Raw genomic sequence first — 24,252 nt, 5'->3', positions numbered from 1 at the left:
CCTAAATCTAAACAAAAATTGCTAATATGATATAGTGGTTGAGGGTGTCGATCTCTCCCCCAAGGGGTTGTGGATTCAAGCCAATCTGGTGCACATCCTCTTTGACTCTCAAAATGGATACCAGTACTAGTTTCTACTTGGGAAATGACTCAAAGGTGATTTAAAACAGGGTTGTTTTTTCCAAAATTAAACTAAGAATTAAAGTTTTATTTCTATCTCACCTGTGCCTCTCCGTGGGCATGTTTCACACCTTCGTCCCCAGGCCGCTGCCCCAGAGCAACAGCAGCTGGCCTGAGTTGTCACCCGCACATCTGCTGTGGTCACACACCGCCTTGACACTAGCTCCAGGTAACAGTAGTCCTCGCGCTGGTCTGCAGGACAACAAATTTAAACAATATTGACCTTACCTTAACAATCCTAAAAAACCTAAACACCCCAATTGTACCTCTGTTAGAATATTCCACAATATGATAGTGTGTTTTTTCTTTTAATTTAAAATGATAAATCTTCATTGAATATGGAAAGATAATACGGTTTTATTTGAGATGTTCTTTTGATAAGGGAAAACAAAACATTGAAAAAAGTATAAGAGAACACTACCAGAAATCTGCTTAGTAAAAATATCCATGCCATCTTTTCATACCAAGGCAGTATTTTCCGTCCTGTGAGGTTGTGTATCCACGGGGACAATCACACCTGAAGCCACCCTGGATGTTCCTGCACCTCCCAGGCTCACACAAGCCAGCCTGCTCCCGACACTCATCTATGTCTGCAGAATACCAATTGGAGAGTTCAGTGACAGGTCTTCTTAATGGCATCAAGGTAATATTTGGAACCAAGCAGTACTTTAGAAGTTATGGCCTGGACATGGGTGTGCAAGCAATAAATATGAATAATGGTTAAGGGGAAATAACTTTGTAAATATGCATGATAGGGTAATGGTTCTTGGGCACTGTAATATCTCTCATTGCCATCTATCGTTATACCAGGTTCTATTTCAATCCCAAAGAACTTTTTAAGATATGGCCAGAACAAGCACCACTTATGAAAAATGGTTAAGGGGAGATAACTTAGTATATATGCATGAGATGATAATGGTTCTAAGGCATTGCAATCCCTCTCATTGCCATCTATCTGCACACAAGTTTTATTTCAATCCTATCAGTACTTTTGAAGTTGTGGCCCAGACAAGGCTGTGCAAGCACCAATTATAAAAAAGTGGTTAAAGGGAGATGACTTCAGCTTTGTTTTTTTTTCGAATATTGATTCTATCTAAAAATTGTTCTGGCATACAGAACATGAAAAGATGTGCCCCTAAAAAGTAATATTAGGCATAATTTTTAGTAGGTTACTTACCGACACACTGGTCCCTGCCGGCTTCCCTGTAGCCCTCAGGACAGATACACATGAATGTTCCCACCAGGTTCTTACATGCGTAACGGCAGTTATGCCCGCCACTAGCACATTCATCAACATCTGCAATTAACAAAAAGCATTTTTTGTTAGTGTCTATATGTACAGGTAAAACATATTGTGAAACTCCACAAATGACTTTTCTATCATGATTATCATAGCAAAATATATTCTATGCAGTAGAAACAAACAAAACCAACACATACCCTATAATATTTCTTTTTGTACATGCTGCATGCTGGTTTTTTAAATACTCTAAAAAAAACAAAGTAATTCAATAAGTGTACCTTCACAATGCATGCCGTCATCAGCCAGCTGATAGCCCATGGGACAAACACATCTGAATGAGCCTCGTATGTTGGCACAGCGGAATGCACAGTTGTTGTCACCTGTCGCACACTCATCTATGTCTATGGCAGAAAAATATTGAGAATTTCTATTAAACACAGATTTAAACTAATATTGCTCATCTAAAACAGACATTCCCTGATTTTCAATGTTAAACATTAATCATGACAAACATCCATTCTATATGTACTAGTAAGTTCCATAGTAAGACGCTTAATACAATTTTTATGCATGATGTACATGGAAAATTTGTCTCGTCAGGGAAGGTGGAGCAACAAATATCTCCAGCGTGTCAACCATTGGACAAACCATAATGCTCCAAGGCTGAGAAATGAAAATAATTTGCCTTAGTGAGAGGCAAGTGAGCAATATTGTGCTTACCAGTCATCCAACTGTTGACTAAGATGTCAGATGTAAATGTTTACCTTCACAGACTTCATTTGGTCCGGGGAGGAATCCAGGCCTGCATTCACAGCGGAAACTGCCAATAGTGTTTGTACACCTTCCCTCCCCACACATGTTCCTCACGCGACACTCATCGTTATCTACAACATGACATTACACACCACTTTAGACAGCTACATAACTCCTTGTTTTGCTGCAAGTTTTCATTGACATGACACTTCAATTATATAAGGTCAACTACATTGTACGCCAAGCATATGACGATGCTGGTCAATTTTCTCTGTCTATCAAAGAGCAAAATTTGACACAATTCATCCAGACTCATGGGCCTAGCTAAACATGTGTGCATTGTTATAGTGGAGATCTGTATTAAGTTTCATCTTAATATCATCACTGGTTTATAAGTTATGCTCTACATTTAAACTTTCTTTACAACAACAATGATGACTTCACAAAGGCTATACCCAAAGTACAGAAACCATCACACACCTACACACGTCCTTCCAGAGGAGTCAAGGACAAAGCCGGGTGAGCACTCACAGCGGAACGAGCCATCTGTATTGATACAACGGCCATTCCTGCATAGATCAGGGTCCAACATACACTCATTCAGGTCTGAAACAGGGAAGCGCCTATAAAACTACTGTTGTTGGACTATTTGTCACTTCTTGTGAATCTATAGAACATGTCAGTTACAATTCATTTCAATTAAACATGGAACACATTTTTTTAATTCAGCCTTAGCATTTGCCCAAAATCCAATAGAAAGATAATTTCAAAGGTTACAATCAAACATGTATTCTTTCACCTTGTTCCCCACTGGGTCCCCTATGTCTGCCGGGATCCGATCCACACACCTCCTCAAATCTCTCTGCAGTGAAAAAAATACATACAATGTAAGTCAATGGGAGAGTTTTCTCAGTTTAACTTGTCTCTCTGATTTTTACAATGATACTAACAACGCATTCCAAAACTGGTACTTAAAGCATATTTTACATCAGCTTCAATAGTTAAAAAACAAGAACGAAGAAATAAAAGGGTGCTAGTTTGAAATTAATTATTAGAATAAATAGATACCAATGCCAATTTGTATGCCATTACAGTACTTACGTTCTCCTGGTATTGGGCAGACTTCACAGAGCTCGGATCCAATGAAGGACCAGGCAGATCCCCCAGTACAGCAGCACTGGGCCAGGGTGTGGTTCACAGGCCGCGGGTTTAGGCACTGGCCTCGCTCAAATGTTCGGTAACAATTACCCTGCCGCAAGTCTGTTAATCACAGCAAAAAACATATATCATTCAAACATCACAAGGCCTTAAAAAGGGAGAAGTTGTATCTTTTTTCAAGTCACTTAGTCATATTAACCATATACCTAAAACATTATTTGTGTGTAACCGTTGGTTCAATATGAGGTTTGTCAGTACAAACCCTTTTTTTACATACATGTATGAACATTACAGAGTCTAAGCAGCAAATATGCATTTTTGTCACCAAATAGCTAAATGATTGAAAAGAATCATTCAAAATAGTCTTATTTGACCGATCTAAAGCAAGTGACTGACCTATGCAGCTGCGTCCATCGTTAGTGAGGATGTAGCCAGCAGGACACACACATCGGAAACTACCGTCCTCATTGACACACTGACCATTGGCACACAGACCATCTACTGTACGACACTCATTGATGTCTGCAAACAAAAACTCATACATTATAAGGTTCAAAACTCAACATTCAAATAATGATTTCTAACATGCTATAGTAAAAAGGGAAATAATTTAGAAATACAAAATACATCTTAATTTAATCTACTTTGTACAATAAATAATGTTAAAAGGTAACAAATTCAGTCATTGCAGCAAAAACGATAAAGTACTGTCTAGCTTAAGTCAGATAAAAGTATGCCAATCATTAAACTTGTTATGTAAACTTGTTATGTATCAGATTATGGCATGTACATACCCTCACAGCTGTCAGCATTACGGGAGAGCCTGTAGCCATCAAAGCAGTTACACTGATACGAGCCATCTGTGTTGAGGCAGAACCCGTTCCTGCACAGGCCTCTGATCTCTGTACACTCATCCATGTCTGTACATAGACCAATATTCATATAAAAGGCTTCTGTCAATGAACAAATTAAAAAAACAGCACTATATGTTGCTTCAAGCATCGTTAGTTAGGTTTACTTGGACCTATATAAACAAGTATTCCATGTGGTGCGGCACTGATATGATCGTGATATTAAGGTACAAATACATTTTCCACAAATTTACAATCACAAAAAATCCACACAAGTAATTTACCATCCCTGATCATCAGAATTATATTTTTTCTTTGATTACAATTTCGTACGAAGCTGAAGTACACCGTTTAATTGTTTCCATTTACTTCTGTGTTTGCACAAAGTTACAGGTGTTCCTACATTAAGACATCAACTCTATATACCTCTGCAGTTCATGCGGTCTGAAGACTGTGTATAGCCCGGGAGACAGATACATTCGAAGCTGCCTGGGGAATTCCTGCAGCGGGCGTTCATACAGATACCCAGGAAGTCACGGCATTCATCAGTATCTGAAGACAAGCAACTTAATATATGTCAAACACACTCTTAATGAAATAGAAATAGAAGAAAAGAACAAGAACACTGCTGAGTGAACGTCAACACTTGCCTGTTTTTAGCTTGTCTGATTTTTAAAAAAACAGGACAAGCAATTGTCGTCACTTGATTGTCATCGTCGTCGTTGGAGGTGTTGTTTAAGTTTTGAGTTTAGGTCACTTACATGGAAACTATCAAAGCTATCACTTTGAAACTTGGGGCACTTGTTCATCTAAAACCCTTCTTCACATTGTACCCTAAAGATGCTGAGTCTCACCTGTTTTTTGGGAGTAAAAAACATGAATGTTGATGGATTTTGGTTGATTTTGAAAATTGGACTTCTTCAATTTTTGTTGGATTGATTTCAAATTTTTCACAGACAATAAATGGATAATGCACTTCAATATAACAAACATGTTTTTGAGTCACACATTTGGAAGGGTAGGGAGAGGGTTGGGGATATCTCAGTATTTTTGGACTTTGTAATTTTTAGCTAGTCTGATTTTTGTGCTTGGGTCACTTATATGCAAACTATCAAAGCAATCACTTTCAATCTTTGGAATACCTGTTCACTATCAAATGTACAATATGTAATAAATAAACCATAAATGGATAAAATCAGACAAGTGTTCAGCACCTGCAGGCAGTGCTCATGCTTTCACATGTCTGCATTAAACTCAAAAATTATTTGAGCCAGAGCAAAGGTCATTGCTGTCAATGTGTGTGTTGTCTCTGGCATCATTTGTACCAAGTTTCATATAAATAGTTTGAACAGTTTTTGAATTATGGCAGAGGTTAATGATTTTGCAGGCCAAAGACGAAGCCGGGTATAATGACAATAACATCAAGGCTATGACAGTATCTCCAAATCAACATTATAAAATGTCCATACCTTCACAGTCACCGTTGTCAGTGAGAACGAAGCCCGGGGAGCAGTGACACTGGTGGCCCCCGATCCTGTTCTCACACGTCCCATTACGACACACATCAGGCTGCAGTTCACACTCATTTACATCTGATGATTGAATAGTACATGAGCTTGAAGACAACTATATCAATTTTCATGTATTTAGCAACCAGTGTATTTATATCCTTATAAGATTAGTTAACATCATTGTCAGCAATAATACATTTGTTGAAAGCCAATCTACATTCTTTCTCACGCTTAACAGTGTACTATAAACTATGTGATAACTCTTTGAGATATTCATCCCAACATCTCACTTACCAAGACAAGAGTCCCTGGATGGAGCAAGCCTGAATCCCTGCTTACAGATGCACTGGTAGGAGCCATCTAGGTTCCGACATTCACCATTTGCACAGATACCAGACACATCCTCGCACTCATTGATATCTGCAACAGAAATATTTAGTGTTTTTTTTAGTTTATTTATCAGACGACCAAGGGAAATAACTCAACACATATTTAAGCCAGAACTAGGGAACTTGCCAAAACTCACCAAGTACACATCACTGTCTGAAAGTGTGAATGCTGTTGAACAAGGATAAATTAAAAGTCATTGTTTTGCTGCATGTTGTTTCTTGTTTGTTTTGTTTCATGTACATGTGTATGTTGATTATATAATGTTAAACATAACAACTGAATGACATCTTTGATTTAATACTAATGACTAATTATAACTTAACACTAATAAAAGTAATTCTAACTGCTCCCGTCGGGATTTTTTAATATCACATGCGTTTATGAAATGTAGGTAATTAGTTTATAAATATCGCATCTGAGTAAGTTTGTTTTGATACCCTCATGTGGGTATTTAAATTGTAGCAAACAATTGCTGTTGCGATATTTTGATCGTCTATGCAATAACTGTAACTGTTATTGTTTTTTTGTTTGTTTGTTTGTGTTGTTGTTGTTGTTGTTGTTGTAACCTTTTAAACTCAATGGGTGGTATATTAAAACTTAACCCAAAACAATGCAGCAGGGAGCACTGAACTATACCTTCAACATTACAGCATGTCAAGGGGTAACATCTTTAACCATTCTTGATAAACATTAAAAGCAGAAGATGTTGCATGTCACCAAGAACATCAATAACGCCATGGGTTGACATTTAATAAATTTTGATGCTGAATCACCCATACATAAATATTCATAACTATTAAATCAATGGAGTGATTAACTGATTTACTTGGATTCAATATATAGTTTTTTTTAACAAAGTAGGTAATTATCGAGGGCAGTCATTATCCATTTAAGCATCATTTAATACCTTGACAACGAATGTTTAAATGTGGTTTGCACCAAACCTTTAACAGGATGACCTTACACTTTTTTATTTAATGCACATATGTGAAAGCCATGAAAGGCAAGTTGTCATACCAAGGCACCTGCGTCCACCGGAAGAGAGCTGGTATCCAGGAATGCACTCACAGTGGAAACTGCCGAGCGTGTTGATACAGATGGAGTTCTGGTGACACGGGTTTCTCCTCTCACGACACTCATCAACATCTAGGGTGGGGGAATAGGCATATTTATAGGAATTTAAAGGATATTTAATAAAAGAAATATGAGGATCTGACGACAACTGCAGTTTTACATTTAATTATATTTATTTACAAACATTATCTTTAATCATAAATCCAAAATACAATTACCCATCTATATCATAATTTGACTAAATACTTGTACATGTGTTCCTTAAAATTGACAGCAAACATACAAAAATGTGAACTGGTATTCAATTGACAAATTCAGATATTTTGCATGAGTCTGTTTTACCTTCACATCGTTTGCTGAGGGGATTGTATGTGTAGCCAACCCCACATTCACACAGGAAGCCCTCCTCCGTGTTTGTGTCAATACATCGGCCATTCTCACATAGAAACTGGTAGATGGAACACTCATTTGTGTCCTCTGGAGAGTGGGAAACAATAGATTTGATCATGTAAATCATAACATGAAAAAAGCTAGTAAAAACATAAATGTATAAATGTACTTTTAAAGCCCGCAGCTATTCACTTACACTTACCTCTAATAGGAAGTGGTTTGCATAAGTCCAGGTATTCCCCTAAAAAGAAAAACACATTGCGAAGTAATATAAAATCATAAACAACTTTCAAAAATACACACAATACCTAACACAAAGTCAAAACTAAATAATCTAGCTTTAAAAAGTATTTAAAAAGAGAGAGAGTCAAACTATGACTATATGACTTACAGGATTTGTACAAGTAATAAATGCAAGGCAAGGTCCTAACTTGAGTTTTTCACTGGGCATGGTTGACATGGAGTGCCCCAGCCCTGGCCAACTACTCCAACGCAGCAGCACTGTCGGAGCGTCACCAGGCTCGAGAGCTCGTGCTCACATCGTGGAGGACGGCCTGGAACTGTGGTGTTGAAGAAGGCTGCATAGCATACATCCTTACGCATATCTGGAAACAGGCATACAGTAGTGTTATTATTGTAGCAAAACTATATTACCAGCATCAAAGACAAAGTAATGAATAAAAAAGCCAAGAGAATTACCTGTTTTTTTTGGCATAAGATTTTCTTTGCAAAAAAAATAAATACATTGACCGAATAAGTTAACAAAAACATACATTTATGCATCATCTTTAAGAACAAAATCCTGCAATAGATCATCATTGCAGCAGATAAAAGTCACAAAGCCTTACCCATGCATCCCTCCCCAGGCATGGGCATGTATCCATCAGGACAGAGGCAGGAGAAGTTGCCCGCGGTGTTGACACATGTGCCCAGTCCACAATAGCCTGGGTACTCCGCACACTCATCTATGTCTGCAGGAAAACATCAACAGGTTCAAAATGACTTGAACAATAGCTTTTTCCTTAATTACTTCATTTTCTTTATTAATTCATATTCCATTTCCTGAAATATTTTGGTTGCTTTCTTGAAACTATAAAGTCATCTTATTTAACTTATTTAGATTTTTTGTACCGTTGTTCATCATGATGTCCTTGTCAAATTAATTGCAATCTAGATATCCTTGAACTGATCTCAATAAAGACATGTAGAATGCTGTGTATGCATCACATTACCAATGCATTCTTGTGTGTACAGGTTGAGTCTGTAGCCATCCGGACAGATGCATTTGTAGCTTCCAAACGTGTTCTGACAATCTCCATTCTTACATATTCCAGGTATCTCTCTACACTCATCAATGTCTGCAAAGTGAAGGCAAGCATTAAACAAATACAGGACAAATGAAATACAAATCATAATAGATTTTTTAAGAATATATCAAGGAAAGTTATTCAAATTTGCCATCAGATCAATCTGAATTCTTTTATATACCCAAGGTGATAAATTTATATTCAAGGGCACATATTAATTCAAAAGAGTTGTCCAGGTCAATGAAAACGAGATTAGGCATTGGTCAAGAAAATTAAGTACTACTACCCTTCATGCTGGTAATGTGTACCAAGGATCAGTGATGTCAGAGTAATCCACTACACAAAAGTGAAATAAATGTTTTCAAGGTCACACAACTGCATCAGAGTTATACCTCTAATACTCTGAGATAAGCTCACTCCAGAAAATTCAATATTGCCAGACATTTTAAAACTCATATTCAAGGGCTCATAATTTAAGATGAAATGGTCATAGCACACAAAACCTCAAGCACTTCTACACATCATGGTGGTAATGTGTACCAAGTATGAAAGCAATAACTCTAAAACTGTTGGAGAAGTTTGCTCAACAAACTTCTGCCAATAGAAAAAACAATGGACAAACCAATCAACCAACTTACTGAATGGTGACTCCAATATCCCCCACTTAAAACTTTTTTGCGTGGGTGTATGTATACCAGTGTTCAAAGGCACTATGCAAAATCTTCAAGTTAGGAAGGTATTTTTGTGTGTGTGAGAAGTTTTAGCAACAGGCCGACACTTAACCCAACATTATGTGAATAAACCATGTTAACAGGGCATGTATGGACATACATACCCATAGGCAGCAGAGAGTCAGGGTCAGGCCTAAAGCCAGAGTCTGCCACACACAGCTCCTTGTATTCCTGGGTGTTGTTGCGGGGGCAAGGCTCACAGTAGCCCGGGGTCTCGCCCCAGCCCCGTCCCACACTGCAGCAGCAGCCCGCTCGCCCCACACTCTGGGAGATCACATGGCTACATACACCTGTCAATCTCTGCTGAGAGATGTCCAGGTAACAACTCCCTTTACGCACGTCTGCAATAATACATGTCAAAAATCCTAATTTCTTATTACAAATACCTTGTGTTTTAGTCTTTAATTTAAAACTATTATTACACAAATGCCAACATCATTTGAATTGCTTCTTCACCCCTGATTTATCATTATATATTTTTAGAAGAAATTAGTTTCCTGACTTTTTCAACTTTTTAATTAATACAGCTTCCATGCCAATTGCCTTTTATTCTATGTCAGCAAAGTATAACTTCTTGTCTTCCTGCTATAACCTGCTCACCCACACATCCAGTGCCTGCAGAGTTGAGTTGGAAGTTTGGTGGACACTCGCAGTAGTAGTCACCGATGGTGTTTACACACACACCATACAGGCAGTTCTCCAGGTTCTCACATTCATTGATATCTGTGGGGAGAAATATACTCTGTGGTGTGTGCACTGTTGTGTTTCAAAATGAATTAAGTGTTTCAAATTGAAATATATTAACTGACAAAGACCTTCTTAGCTAAAACCAGGAAATGAAGGAAATACATATCTTTTTAAATCCCATCAATAAAACTATAGAAAGAAACAATTTTTTCAGAAACAAATTTAAAGGTCTTAAACAAAAATACCCATCGATATATCATGAAACATATAATGATATACTTACCAGTACAATTTCCACCATATACATCCAGTTTGAATCCCTGTTTACACAGACATTGGTAACCGCCGTCCGTGTTCTCACATACACCATTTACACACAGGTTCGGGATGTCGCACTCATTGATGTCTGCATAAGGGATAGAAAGTATAATACATTGTTTTTAAATCCCTTATTTATTGATAAAATACTGAATAATACAGAAATTTAATATAAAAATGAACTGCTTTACCAATTTAAGTTATAAACAAAGACCAAGTATCAAAGCTTTAAATCCAATAAATTCACGAACATTCAAAATTTGTGCTTTATTTTAAGTATTACAAGCTACAACAAACATTAATTGAAGATTTATACCAATGCAAGATTTCTCATCTGGAGCTCGTTCAAAGCCCATATCACAGGAGCACCGATAACCTCCCAGGAAGTTGTAGCACTGGCCATTCCTACAGATGTCAGCATTAAGCTCACACTCGTTCACATCTGAAGAAGCAGTTGTCATTTCCGATATATTGACATATTTTCCGTACATCTATAAAATTATTTACACCTATCTTTAGTTAATATTTTTTCTATATATTGTTTAGGCAACAGTATACCGGTAATTTCATTTGATTTTAAAACATTAATCTGAAAAAATAATCTTGAATATACAAGCCCATCAAAAGAATTTTAAAAATAAAAACTTATTTCCTTCACCTGCTGCAGAATGCAACTCAGATGACATTGCCATTACCTACCTCTACATACAATTCCATCTCCGGTGAAGCCCTCCTCACAGACGCAAGAGTAGCTGCCTGGCTCGTTAATACACACCGCGCTGGGAGAGCAGATGCCATCACGACGACACTCATTGATGTCTAGATGGAAGGTAAAAACATGTTTGTATTTGGTTTGACATCGTCCAACTGCACTTGCTGTACTTCATGCAAAAGTTTAATAAAACACTTCAATAATGTTTTCAATAATAATACAACCTTGCATAAAAGAATGCTACATTCCATCAAAATAAGAGGCAATGTATTCACAACAGCCAATGAGCCACTAGATTCTACCACTATGAATGTATATACCTCTGCAAGTAATTCCGTCTCCTTCATACCCTATCTTGCACTGGCAGCGATAGGAGCCCGGAGAGTTGTAACACAGTGCACTCTCATCACAGTTGTTCTTCCCTGTACTACACTCATCTACATCTGTAACATAGAGAAATGTTACATTAGATTCAGCAAATGCGAGGTAAAATTTAATATGTATGTATTATTTAATAGGCAATAGTGAAATCATATTTCAAAATTTCATGTTCAATTAATACAATATTTAACATTTTCTTTCAATAATAATGCCGACTTTTTCCTCATATATAGTGGTAATACCTACGTACCAATGCATCTACTGCCGTCCACCTCGTACCCATTGTCACAGTTACAGCGGAAGGATCCCAGGGTGTTTTCACACACACCATTACGACACAACAGCCGGTTCTCCTGGCACTCATCTATGTCTGAAAATACACAGGGATGATTATAGGTACATAATTACTAAAAGCAAACTATTGTTTTCAATTAACCCTTTGATCATTGACTGAATTGTTCCACCAACGCAGCACAGCACAAGGACAATCAGTAGAAGATAATCTCTTGTGTTTCTACCTTCCAATCAAGTCCAGTACAAAACATTGGATGTGAAATATCTTTCAACCACCAACTATATACCATACCTATGCACTGTTTCATGTCATCGGAAGGTCTCAGTCCCCCAGTGCACGTGCATCTGTATCCTCCCGGGATGTTCTGGCACTTCCCACCATTACAGATGTCTCCATTCTCACGACACTCATTGTAGTCTGAAATATACATGATGTGCTTTAAGTGCTATTAAGTAAATATGATACAAAACGATAACACCGCAAAACTGATGCCCATGCTCATTTGTTATTAGGAGAATAACTTGAGAATTATCAAAGCCAGAGTAAATCAGTAATGGGTCTTGATATTAGTGATGATCAGTTATAATCAAAAATCAATTGGTTGGGCCTGAAATCAGCGACAATCAATAATATTTAATTATAATCGATTATGGAAAAGAAAAAAAAAATATTAGTAAGTGTTCAGATGTTATCTTTAACAAAATGGCTGATGAAAGCCACAATGAGCAAGAAAATGAATTATTTTTTATACAACAACACTTAATAACTTCAATCATAGACATAAGATATATGCATATAATGATTAAGGGTTTAATACTGTACATGAATAAAACTACAACTCAGGTACTATCTAGTATTTTAAAAACCGATTGTACTATCGATAATCGGTTACTTGAGTGGAACCGATCATCGATAGTAAAATTGCAACCGATTCCCAACACTACTTGATATATAAAATATGTATAAAGTTTCATGCAAGCCTCTTTATTTTCAATAATTATCAATGGTTAAAGTTTTTGCATGACCCTGCTGCTATGATGAAAGAGACAGAGACAGTGTGCTCCACTATTCCAACGCTTTGAAGTTTAAGGATTGCAAAATTTTCGAAAAAACATGCATGGATCACTGTAAAATGAGATAACATGCAAAACCTTAACCAGAATTTTTGCTGAATAATAAACAGGATTTTATGCAAAGTCAAGTTATTTAACTTGATAATTAAGTATGATGGATGGTTTATAACCCTTGTATAAAGTTTCAATGCAATACATCAAGTAGTTGCTGAGATATTTACTTAAATGTGGTAAAACGCAAAACCTTAACCAGAATTTCTAAGTCGAAAAATAAAGGACCTTATTTGCATTACATGCAAAATAGAGTGATCTAACTCAGTGATTCAAAGTGGGTTGGATGGTTGAGTACTGTTGTGTACAATCTCATTGAAATACCTCAAGTAGTTGCTGAAACAATAACATTACAATAACTATATTTAGCTATATAACTTGATTAATTAAGTAGGCTGGATAGTTGGGAACACATGTCTAAAGTTTCAATGTAAAAGATAATGACTTTAAAGGTGCTTTCATGCAAAACCAAGGTGTGACGCTGCAAGGGTGAGCAGTATATCTCTCCTTATTCTTCAAATAGTCGAGCAAAACATTGACGTACCTGATGTACGTTGTACAGACATAAACAAAAACAAAACTTTTTAGATGCATACCTTTACAAGACCTGCCATTGGGCATGAGAGTGAAGCCGACCTCACATCCACATGAGAAACTGCCGGGGCTGTTCACACACAACATCTCACAACCACCGTTGTTCGCTGCACACTCGTTTATGTCTGGTAGATATACGGTAGGATGCATTTGTAGCCTTACATAACATTTCACATGTAAACAATATATTGTTATTATTATGTATTATGTATTGAGCAAAATTGATAAAACATATGTTTCTGCAGTATTTTGATACTTTCGTAACATTTAATATGGAAGAAAAATATTCATGGTTTTATATAAGGTAGTATTTCATATGACATTCATAAACTGTATATTTTAATCAGCTTTAAGGTCACACATTTGTATACAACATATGCATACAAGACCATATCAAAAGAATGAGAGCAATTCTTACCAACACATGAAGTCCTGTCAGTGTTGGGTTGGAAGCCAGGGAGACAGGTGCAGTGGTAGCCACCCATGTAGTTCTCACAGTAACCATTGGAACAGATGCTGCTGCTAGAGCCACATTCATCTATGTCTGAACACAGAGATGTAATCTTCTGAACCAACAGTTCTTGACACTACCACACACAGGCATAATTTCATAAAGAAAAGTCTAGCATTCTTTAATTAATCAATAACTGAATAAGTGTCATAAATAAATTGCCTTATTAATGTTTTTATACTTTAAAAGTTTGAAATAAAGGAGTTGAAATATTACATCATTTTGCTCATAAGTGTACTCATATACACTTCTGCTGGAAATGAATAATCTATATGTAAATCTTCATCTGTGACCTACCAACACACTTGGTGCCATCCTCTGAAAGTTCAAGGCCATCAGGGCAGTCACAGCTGAATGACCCGGGCAGGTTGGTGCAGGTTCCCCCGCGACACAACGACCGGTCATCCGCACACTCATCAACATCTACAGGTGAAACAGGAGTTTCAGATTTGATCAACACTAACAATGGATGATTTCAGACACAAATAAGATAGAAGCACACTAGAAAATGATGCCTCTCAACAATACCTTAAACAAAGTAAAATATTTAGCACATATAATTCTTATCAAAGCTAAACCAATCTTAACAACCATGAATTTTAAGTTTTTCAGGTTTTTCCTATGTAATTTTTTTATTAAGTCACAAGAGGAATGAAGCAGCAGTACCTACCCATACACATCTGTGCCATCATGACAGGGTTGTATCCCGTGTCACAGTCACAGCGGAACCCACCCTCTGTGTTAACACACACACCATTTGCACACACACCAAATGATATTCGACACTCATCTATGTCTGAAATATGGATTTGTGTTGGAAATTACCTGACCCTTGTTTTCTGCCCAATATAAAGTAAACTATATTTGTTATCTTGTTAAATATTATTTCTCAATTATTTTGTATAAACAATAAACAATTTAAAAGTTTTAATCCTATTCCCACTGAAGACTAGCCTTTTCCAGGCAGACATCATACCAGTACAGTTAAGTCCCCTGTTGTCAAGGGCAAATCCACGGTCACATGTGCAGGTGAAGCTGCCCTGGGTGTTCCTGCACTGGCCATTGGTGCAGATACCCGGAATCTCCCGGCACTCGTTGATGTCTGCAAGAAAATGTAAGTTGATTACCCTCACTTAGTTTTGAGAAGTGCTTTTTACTCTTAAAGACAAAAAGGTGAAAAAGTACAAACACCTTACAATCCAATCTCTGATCTAAAAACATACATTGAACTTACCAATGGGAAAATCAGGATCTCCACCGTGACCTCCAGAAGGGCAGAGAGCTTTATAGTCAGCTGCAAATAACAAGAAATTGTTTTTGATAAAAATTCTTATTATTGACTAAATGTTAAACAAGATAAACATTGAATTAGGCCACAATCAGTTTAAGACTAAAACCATGAATTCATGCAGTTGGACTCCAGTAAAGCCTTCTGTTTACCTGAGTCCTTAGCTGGACAGGGTTCACACAGCTGGCTCCAAGCACGCCCCACAGAGCAGCAGCAGTAAGACCGAGTATAGAGACCATCAAGCCCCCGGGAACACTGCCCACGCTGGTAGTCCAGGTAACATGTAGACGTTCTCTTGTCTGCACAGTAGAATAATTGATACAATGTGAAAGCAGCATAATTTCACCAATTGTGCAACATGATTTTTCCATAGAAGCTTTCGTAAACTATCATAAAAATGGAAAAAAATGGATCAAATTGAACTGAAATTGAACTCATTCCTATGCTATGACAATTTAATTTATATGTAAATTGAAGAATAAATAAGTCTTGAAGTAAACAAAATTTTTAGTCCTCTGCACATCAATTTTACAACCAGACTGGGTTTGACTTGAAAAGTACATTTGAAGGAAATAGTGTTAAAGCAATCAGCAGACATCAATTGTCAACCAAATCCTCACCAAGGCATGTTGTTCCTGCAGCATCAATATCCATGCCTGCGGGGCACTGACAGGTGAAAGACCCCTCAGTGTTGACACACACTCCCCCACCCCGACACAGACCCGCCATCACCGCACACTCATTGATATCTACAATGGCGAAAATTTGTGACATGACAAGCGTAACAAATCAGATTAAATAATACTTCATGCATTTATCTATCTCCTTTTGTTTCTTTAATTCAAAGAAAGATGGCAATTACTGTAAAATACCTAGAAATGACTGATAAACAGCAACCATTATGAATGCACCTGACAAGGGAATAAATTACATTTACAAGCCACCAGTATGTTTTTGCTATGTATATAGACTTATAGAGTTTTTTTCAGAGTAAACAAAATGACATTGGAGCAATATTAAAAAAAACCCCACTGCTTCGAAGACTGAGTAATTCATATTTTAATCCACTGTTGATTTCTTGAATAAAACATGAAAAGCATGAAATAAATACATGAATTACAAAAATGCTACAAATTATCATAAGATTGGATTAAAACATGAACAATAAAACATTACCAACACAACCATCGCCTCTGTACATGAATCCCCTTTGGCATTTGTCTGAAACTGGAGCAAAAATCTGCATGTCAATCAAGTTAAAAAACTATTAACCTAAATTGTCAAAAGTCAATAATTTCATTGGTGTTTGGTTTACGAGAATTATGAGATTGTCCTACATACATGTGGAGGCACATGGTTCACAGGGGCTTCCCCAGGCCTTGCCGATGGTGTTACAGCACTCAGCCTTCAACATGGGGCGTTTCACATTCGACTCACACTGACCATCCCTAATCTCTAGCCAGCATGCACCCTGTCGATCATCTGCAGAGGGAGGGAAATTGTTCTAAATAAATACTTTAACCTTGTAAATGTAAAGATGAAGGGAACCTGTGACTTCTAAGCTATCGTTTAGAATCTCAACAGTACAAATATTAAAGTTTATATTCTTTTACACAAACCTGCTTCAAATGGGTCAGAGAAAGGTAACTTACTTCAGTTATTTCTTTTGTCTGGGATTTAAAAAGAAAATATGCTTCAGAAAGCTACAAAAATGGTGAACTGCAACTAAAAATCTGAAAACCACCTACCAATGCAGACAAGTCCAGTGGCATCAAGTGTGTAGCCATAACCACACCTGCACCTAAAGCTTCCAGCTGTGTTAACACAAGTGCCTCCTTCACACGGGGAGGACGCACACTCATCTATGTCTGCATGAAGATTGGAGATTTGAAACACACGTACAATTGGATATTGAAAAACAAATTTGAAATGAATTACAATATCACAAGTGAACAATTTGGTTCACTCATGAGCTATTTTCTATGTGATGTGTTGTAACTTAGGCAATCAATAGATTATAGCTCAATAAGCTTACTTTTAAATTGTTACAGGCAAGCCATGTAATGACATTCTTTTTCAACAGTAGTGATGTTAGTGCTGTCTCGCCAGAATTTGACCCAATTTGTACACCTATTTCAGAACCATAGGGTTCAATGTGTTGTTATTTTTTAATTAGGTCAATTACTTAATGTTTCCAACTGCAAAGATCTGAAGTTTACTGTTCAGAAAGAAATATCAGATATCTCAAAAGATCAGGAAGGTATCTTGAAAAAATATATAAAAATGTCTGAGATCCCCCTACTGGTATTATTGATAAACACAGTCTATCACAAGATTCCACCTTCAATCCAACATGTTACCTACCCTCACACATGTGGTTGTCTGGGTCGAGGCGAGTGCCGGAGGGGCATACACACACAAAGGATCCTGGTGTGTCCCGACACTGGCCACCCTCACACAGCCGTGCGTTACTCACACATTCATCTATGTCTGTAAGAATGGAGTTTAAAAGAGCTCTAATATAACCACAACAACATATAAATATATGTCTCAAGGAAACTCAGATTAATTATTTCATAAAAACATAATAAGCATAAGCTGTTGAATGTGTATGTAAGAATTTCAAAATAATTTTTCACATAAAAATTTACTATCAAGATAATAAACAACTGATAAGCATAATGTTAACAACTGTACTTACTGACACACTTCTTGCCGGAAGAATCTGGCCTGTATCCCGGGTTACACACACATCGGTAGGAGCGTGGTGTGTTCTCACATGCTCCATTTTCACATATATCAGGCATCAGAGCGCAGTGGTTGATAGCTGCAACAAGTGAAGAGGTTACATGAAACAAGATGAAACAAGCACTTTTCTATCTACATAAAAATTAATGTTTTAAAATAATTTAGAGCCCTATTTTTTCCTCTTGAAGCGCAGTTTTTGGTGCAATTGCCCCTGTTAATTAACTAATAATTAACAGTTTTATGCAATTCCTCGTTAATGTCAATAAAAGTCAGGAAATCAATCCATCAAAGTAGTGCCAATTTATGTTGACATAATTACAAAATTCTTTGCTTCTTACATCCTCCATTGAAGTCCGTGCCAGAGCCATGTTTACAGAGGGTCTTAAACTCTAGGTCAGCCATGGAGGGGCAGGGTTCACAACCCGCTCCCCAGGCGATCCCTGGGGCATCCATGGAGTCGACCATGCAGCAACAGGTGGACTTGGTCACAATCATCGGGGAGGGACTGCTGCACACGCCACGACTGTAGTGCAGGAAACACAGGTCCTTACGGGTGTCTGAAACAGTGGATTACAATATGAATTTATTACAGACATTTGAAATACAACTACATTGTACATTTTCTATAGCAGTATTTTTGTATACTCTTTGCTGCAGTGATTGTTCACATTTTTGTCTGACATCAAACATCAAAACCTGTTACTCACATTATCCTAACTTTTAAGTAAATGTGTTTGAACAAGGCAGTCAAAACCACATCTTTATTCCCCATCACATCAAGGATGAGACATTTAAAGTGATTGTGTTATGTTGGATTTTTCATATCTGTTTTTGTTTAATGAAGTGAGCAAATCAAAAACTACTTGTGAGAAAAAATAATTAAGATCCATTCATATATTCAGGAGATGTGAAATTGGAACACCTTATGACAAAAAATAATTAAGATCCTTTCATAAATTCAGGAGATGTGAAATTGGAACAACTTATGACAAAAAATAATTAAGATCTTTTCATAAACTCAGGAGATGTAAAATTGGAACTACTTATGACAAAAAATTAATTAAGATCCTTTCATAAATTCAGGAGATGTGAAATTGGATTGGAACAAACAGGCCTACAAGGCTCAAATCCTTGACCTTATACAGTGACCTTGACCCTGAAACCAGTGCTTTTTGAAATGGGTTCTGCACAGTTTTGATGGGTAGAACATGTGACCCAAGTTTAATAAAGATGTTCCAAAAAATGTTAGTAAGGTGAAGCAGATACAAAATGCAAGGCTCAAATTCTCAACTAAGTACAGTGACCTTGACCCAACACAGGTCCAAAATTGGTTCTTTTTTAAATCTATTAGATAGGGAGTGAACCTGAAATGCAAGCCTCAATTCCTTGACCTTGTACAATGATTTTGACATTGAACCAACACAGTTTTCTCAGCACATCACTTTGATGGGAAGAAAATGTGACCCAGGTTTCATAGGAGAAAAGGAGTGGACACGGAAATGCTAAGGAATGAACCAAGATGGGAGAATGGACAGAGTGCATTCCAATATTTCACCCTACTTTTTGGAGGGGTGTGGTAAAATCTTCAAATTCAATATAAGCTGGAACTGCTTACCAAGACATGACCTCCTGTCAGGCCCCAGGGTGAAGCCTCTGGGACACTCACATCTGAAACTACCCTGGTTGTTGATACACTGACCGTCCCTACAGACGCCAGACTGGCTGCTACACTCATCTATATCTGGAAAATTACACAAGGTTTTAATGTGAGGTCATTCATTTTCTGGCTTTAAAATGCTCAACCATATCTTTTATTAACTTTAAAAACATGATGGACTACTCTGGACCATGTCTACAGCACTAATTTAACTTGAAGAAAATTCAACATCATTGTAATAAGAAACTGAGGGGGTAAGGGTTAACGTACCAATGCAGACATTGCCCGCAAGTGAGAGCTGGTATCCGGGGCTACATATGCACACGTAGCTGCCATCCATGTTCTTACACAGACCGTTGGAACACATGCCACTCTTCTCACACTCATTGTCATCTGAGAAGAAACAAGAAATCAGTATAAAGGCAAGCAACAAACATTTTGTGATATGCAAACAAAATATATTAGTTACATTTAAATACCTAACACACAATGATAATACTTGTTGTAAGATAAATATCCTTATAAGAATGATAATCACCTCTATGAGCAATTACAGATAAACCATGTTGTTTTACGAAGGTACATGTATGCATTTTCACTTTACAACCATGACCTACCCAGGCAGAAAGCGCCGTCTGGTGAGATTCGGTATCCCTGGTTGCAGATACATTTGTAACTACCTGGGGTGTTCAGACACTGCCCATTCAAACACAGTCTCCCATTCTCATTGCAATCATCTATGTCTGCAACATCAAGAAAATGTTAAATGTGGAAGACTTTATACTATTGTTACATGTAAATACAAACAGGATGAAGGTAATAATCTTCATGACAAATTGGTCAAAATCTTAACATATATGTTATGTGATTGTTTATTGTTGTTGTTTTTGAAACTGCCTAGTAGAAAGCCCACTGAAACATTTAAATCGTACAGATGTTGACTAGAATTTGAAATATTACAAAAAGCCCTTGCTCACCAATACAGACTTGCTGGTTGGGTGACTGCTTGTATCCTCTGTAACACTGACACTTGTATGAGCCATCCATGTTGATACACTTCCCATTGGGACACATGTTTGTCTCTTCACATTCATTCATGTCTGAAGTAAACCCCAAGGAATTAATATTGAAACATCATATGGTGCAGTGGTTCAGAAGCTCAGAAGTCTATCACAAAAAAACTGGCTATTGTGCTTATCAAAAATTTAGAAATAGGTACAACATAGCTGTGCTTGTTTGAAAAGCAAATGGTTGTAGAGAAAGCAGGAACTGTTGGGCTTGTAGAATCAAATTATAATGTCCATGTCTGCAATACCCTTTTAACAAATTACCTTAGTCAATTTATTCAGCAATTACTTGGCACATATATTAAATTATTTTTGAAAACGGAACACAAAAGGTCCACTGCTAAATACAGGCTAGAGTTCCTAAAGTCTGCTGTCAAACCGTTATATACCTGTGCAATATCTTCCCCCAGGGGCGAGGACAAAGCCCTCTTTACATTTGCATTCATAGCTGCCTGGAAGGTTGACACACTGGCCGTTATGACAAAGGCCTGTCTGGATAGCACACTCATCCTCATCTGTAGAAACAGCCAGTAAAAATTTGAATTATACTCAATGTTACTCTTTAGTTTGAAAACAAATAGCCCAAAATCAGATACTGCTTAATTCTAACTACAAAACTAGGAATGCCACAATGCGACAAAACCATTTTTTTTATATGAGCAATGATAACTTATTAATTTCTTGTAAGAGTTAGGAAAAAGGTGGCAGCCTAATGAAATTGGGTGAAAACTATTTTTCTATTTTTAGTGAGAGTGACCTTTACATAAACCCCCACCCCCTGGAAAGTAGCCCCAAGCTAGCTCTTCACATTAGCTACCTACCGGGTACTCACCAACTTTAATTAATATCCACCAATTCTTACTTACGTCATTGGGCGGAAACTATTTTTCCATTTTTTAGTAACAGTGACCTTGACCCCATCCCCTTAAAAAGAATCCCAAGCTAGCTCTTCACATAAGCTATCTACACACCAACTTTCATAAATATCCTTCAATTCTAACTTCAGTTATAGGGAGAAAACCTTTATTTTTTTAGTAACAGTGACCTTGACCTTGACCCCTACTCTCTCAAAAGCAATCCCAAGCTAGCTTTTCACTTAAACTACCTTAACACCAACTTTCATCAATTCTTACTAAACTAATTGGGCAGAAACCATTTTTCTATTTTTATTAACAGTGACCTTGAACCCACCCCCTCAAAAGCAAACCCCAAGCTAGCTCTTCACATAAGCTACCTACAAACCAACTTTGATTGCTATCCATCCATGCTAGTTGAAGTTATTTGGTGAAAACAATGTTTGATGCCCATATCCACCCACTCAACAACATTCCCTTTTTAATAACCTGGTTTTCTTTGAACCTGGTTAAAAATTTAAACCAGTTTAACAGATTTCAACAAATACAAAGCTTTGTAAGAGTATGATCTTATTTTGTTAGAGAAAACAATGCCTTAAAGAACCTCACTTTTCCAATATTGTCATTGTTAACTTAGGTTTTTGAAAGGGACTTTCTTGTAAAATGCAATTTTTTTCGGTATGACAAAATAAATTGTGGTAAACCATTAGGAGTGTTAAAACTGAGATACTGGTGGCTGGAACTCTTCAACAAATGTTGATATATGCTCCAATATTGCCTTGGAAGTCAGGGATTTTGAATAGCATTAGTAATGCGCTTCAACAGGAGGCTTAAAGGTCAAGTTGTCCTTATGTTTGTGTATGAGTCCTTGTGGGTGTGAGGTATTGTTGTCAGTTTTTTAATTTTTCCTTGACTGTTATGGCGTGGGTTGGCACCCCACATAAACCAAAGTATTGTTTTATACAAAAGTGTTTTTTTTCTGCAATTTCAGAATCAAAGGTGTAAAATAGTTATAATATAAGTGCTTTAAGATGCATTAGCGAGTATAATTTTTTGTGTCAAACATGAGCAAGTCCCTTTGATCTAATTTCAAATTAAACTGTTAATTACATCTTGAAATATACTCTATATGCACTTGTTAATTTACTTAACAAAGAGTATAGTAAACATACCGACACATTCTCCCTGTGACTCGGAGTACCTGTAGCCATCGTAGCACTCACATCTGTACGAATATGTGGTGTCAACACATCGACCATTCTTACAGAGATTGCTGAAGTATGAACACTCATCTGTGCCAATGGGCTCCGGTCTAAGGCACAGTCTTTCATAGGCATCTGAAATAAATAGTGTAAACAATGTGCATACTCTTTTAATGCCTCATTCCAGATACCAAGTTTCATTAACATAGTTTTAATCTTTTAGAGTTAAGTTAAGATAATGGCAATCTCATTTTTAGTCCAACAAAATAATAACCATATACCAAGTTCCCCAAATCTAGCTTGCATTCTTGAATTATTGCAGGATCAGGTTTTCTGCTAAACAGAAAGACACTCTTTTAACGTTAAACCATTATTCAGCAAAAGTCTATTAAAGCTTGACTTATCATATTTTTTGGTTTCATGCATAACTTTAGGTATAACTTACTGCAAAGACAACATAACATGTTGTGAAAATACTCAAAAACATGTTCAACTTGCTGTTGCTACACTCACCTGTATTTCTGTCCGGACAGAGCTGACACAAGTCTTCGGATCCCCAGCCCTTGCCCACCCCACAGCAGCAGTCAGACAAAGATGTCTTGGTTGGCAGGCCACTTGTACACTTTCCATTCACCACACGTTGGAAACAGTAGTTCTTCCTCACAGCTGCAATGAAAGGTACAAGAATTATGTCTGAATGTCTTTATCACCTTTGTCAATATTTTATGCAGCCATTACTAGATTTATAGATAATATACCCATGGTCATACGTAAATCTACACCTTATTTATATTGAACAGGTGTCTAACAAGTGCAGTGCAAGCAGATGCAAATGTTTGTCTGTTGTTGTTGCTTTCTTTTCAGTTGAAAAGGGGCATAACTCATCAATTATTAAAGCCAGAGTGCACATGTACATAATGGCTCTGGCAACATATGTACTAAGTTTCATTTGAATGTTTGTAAAGATGATAACGAAGATATCAAGGCCAATATTATACTTTGAAAAACAAATTAACTTAAATATGACTTCATACAGTATAGAAGAGTTCTTCCATGACACGACAAAGTATGAAGTAAACATGTACCAATACAACTGGACCTATCGGGCGTGGTCTCAAAGTCTGGTCCGCATGTACAGAAGTAGCTGCCCTCTGTGTTCGTACAACGGCCCCCGTTACAGATGTCTCGCTGCTCCAAACACTCATTGATGTCTGAAACATGCACATC

General features: G+C 37.1%; 1 protein-coding gene across 1 annotated transcript in view; it reads right to left on the bottom strand.

Moving 5' to 3' along the window:
• Nucleotides 1–24,252, bottom strand: part of LOC128228192 (fibrillin-2-like) — a 44,957-nt gene that overhangs the window by 5,872 nt on the left and 14,833 nt on the right. Inside the window, exons 8-56 of the mRNA XM_052939354.1 lie at nt 24,111–24,236; nt 23,539–23,691; nt 22,996–23,160; nt 21,359–21,484; nt 20,880–21,002; nt 20,520–20,645; nt 20,173–20,295; nt 19,861–19,986; nt 18,584–18,802; nt 18,199–18,324; nt 17,862–17,987; nt 17,246–17,365; nt 16,839–16,979; nt 16,674–16,724; nt 16,118–16,246; nt 15,650–15,796; nt 15,444–15,503; nt 15,186–15,311; nt 14,880–15,005; nt 14,507–14,632; nt 14,117–14,242; nt 13,701–13,823; nt 12,272–12,397; nt 11,936–12,055; nt 11,625–11,747; nt 11,292–11,411; nt 10,909–11,034; nt 10,558–10,680; nt 10,188–10,310; nt 9,692–9,928; nt 8,782–8,907; nt 8,398–8,520; nt 7,981–8,154; nt 7,752–7,790; nt 7,502–7,636; nt 7,103–7,231; nt 5,990–6,115; nt 5,654–5,776; nt 4,611–4,736; nt 4,128–4,253; nt 3,730–3,855; nt 3,277–3,435; nt 2,975–3,037; nt 2,656–2,781; nt 2,187–2,306; nt 1,701–1,823; nt 1,357–1,476; nt 644–769; nt 222–371 (exon numbers count right to left, since the gene is read on the bottom strand). Of these exons, the coding sequence (XP_052795314.1) occupies nt 222–371; nt 644–769; nt 1,357–1,476; nt 1,701–1,823; nt 2,187–2,306; nt 2,656–2,781; nt 2,975–3,037; nt 3,277–3,435; nt 3,730–3,855; nt 4,128–4,253; nt 4,611–4,736; nt 5,654–5,776; nt 5,990–6,115; nt 7,103–7,231; nt 7,502–7,636; nt 7,752–7,790; nt 7,981–8,154; nt 8,398–8,520; nt 8,782–8,907; nt 9,692–9,928; nt 10,188–10,310; nt 10,558–10,680; nt 10,909–11,034; nt 11,292–11,411; nt 11,625–11,747; nt 11,936–12,055; nt 12,272–12,397; nt 13,701–13,823; nt 14,117–14,242; nt 14,507–14,632; nt 14,880–15,005; nt 15,186–15,311; nt 15,444–15,503; nt 15,650–15,796; nt 16,118–16,246; nt 16,674–16,724; nt 16,839–16,979; nt 17,246–17,365; nt 17,862–17,987; nt 18,199–18,324; nt 18,584–18,802; nt 19,861–19,986; nt 20,173–20,295; nt 20,520–20,645; nt 20,880–21,002; nt 21,359–21,484; nt 22,996–23,160; nt 23,539–23,691; nt 24,111–24,236 (6,252 nt within the window). The remainder of the gene's footprint in view (nt 1–221; nt 372–643; nt 770–1,356; nt 1,477–1,700; nt 1,824–2,186; nt 2,307–2,655; nt 2,782–2,974; nt 3,038–3,276; nt 3,436–3,729; nt 3,856–4,127; nt 4,254–4,610; nt 4,737–5,653; nt 5,777–5,989; nt 6,116–7,102; nt 7,232–7,501; nt 7,637–7,751; nt 7,791–7,980; nt 8,155–8,397; nt 8,521–8,781; nt 8,908–9,691; nt 9,929–10,187; nt 10,311–10,557; nt 10,681–10,908; nt 11,035–11,291; nt 11,412–11,624; nt 11,748–11,935; nt 12,056–12,271; nt 12,398–13,700; nt 13,824–14,116; nt 14,243–14,506; nt 14,633–14,879; nt 15,006–15,185; nt 15,312–15,443; nt 15,504–15,649; nt 15,797–16,117; nt 16,247–16,673; nt 16,725–16,838; nt 16,980–17,245; nt 17,366–17,861; nt 17,988–18,198; nt 18,325–18,583; nt 18,803–19,860; nt 19,987–20,172; nt 20,296–20,519; nt 20,646–20,879; nt 21,003–21,358; nt 21,485–22,995; nt 23,161–23,538; nt 23,692–24,110; nt 24,237–24,252) is intronic.

The sequence above is a fragment of the Mya arenaria genome, chromosome 3, assembly GCF_026914265.1.
Source record: "Mya arenaria isolate MELC-2E11 chromosome 3, ASM2691426v1".
Lineage (NCBI taxonomy): Eukaryota > Metazoa > Mollusca > Bivalvia > Myida > Myidae > Mya > Mya arenaria.
Note: the sequence above shows the minus strand (reverse complement) of the source record. Positions and strands in the feature narration are given on the sequence as shown.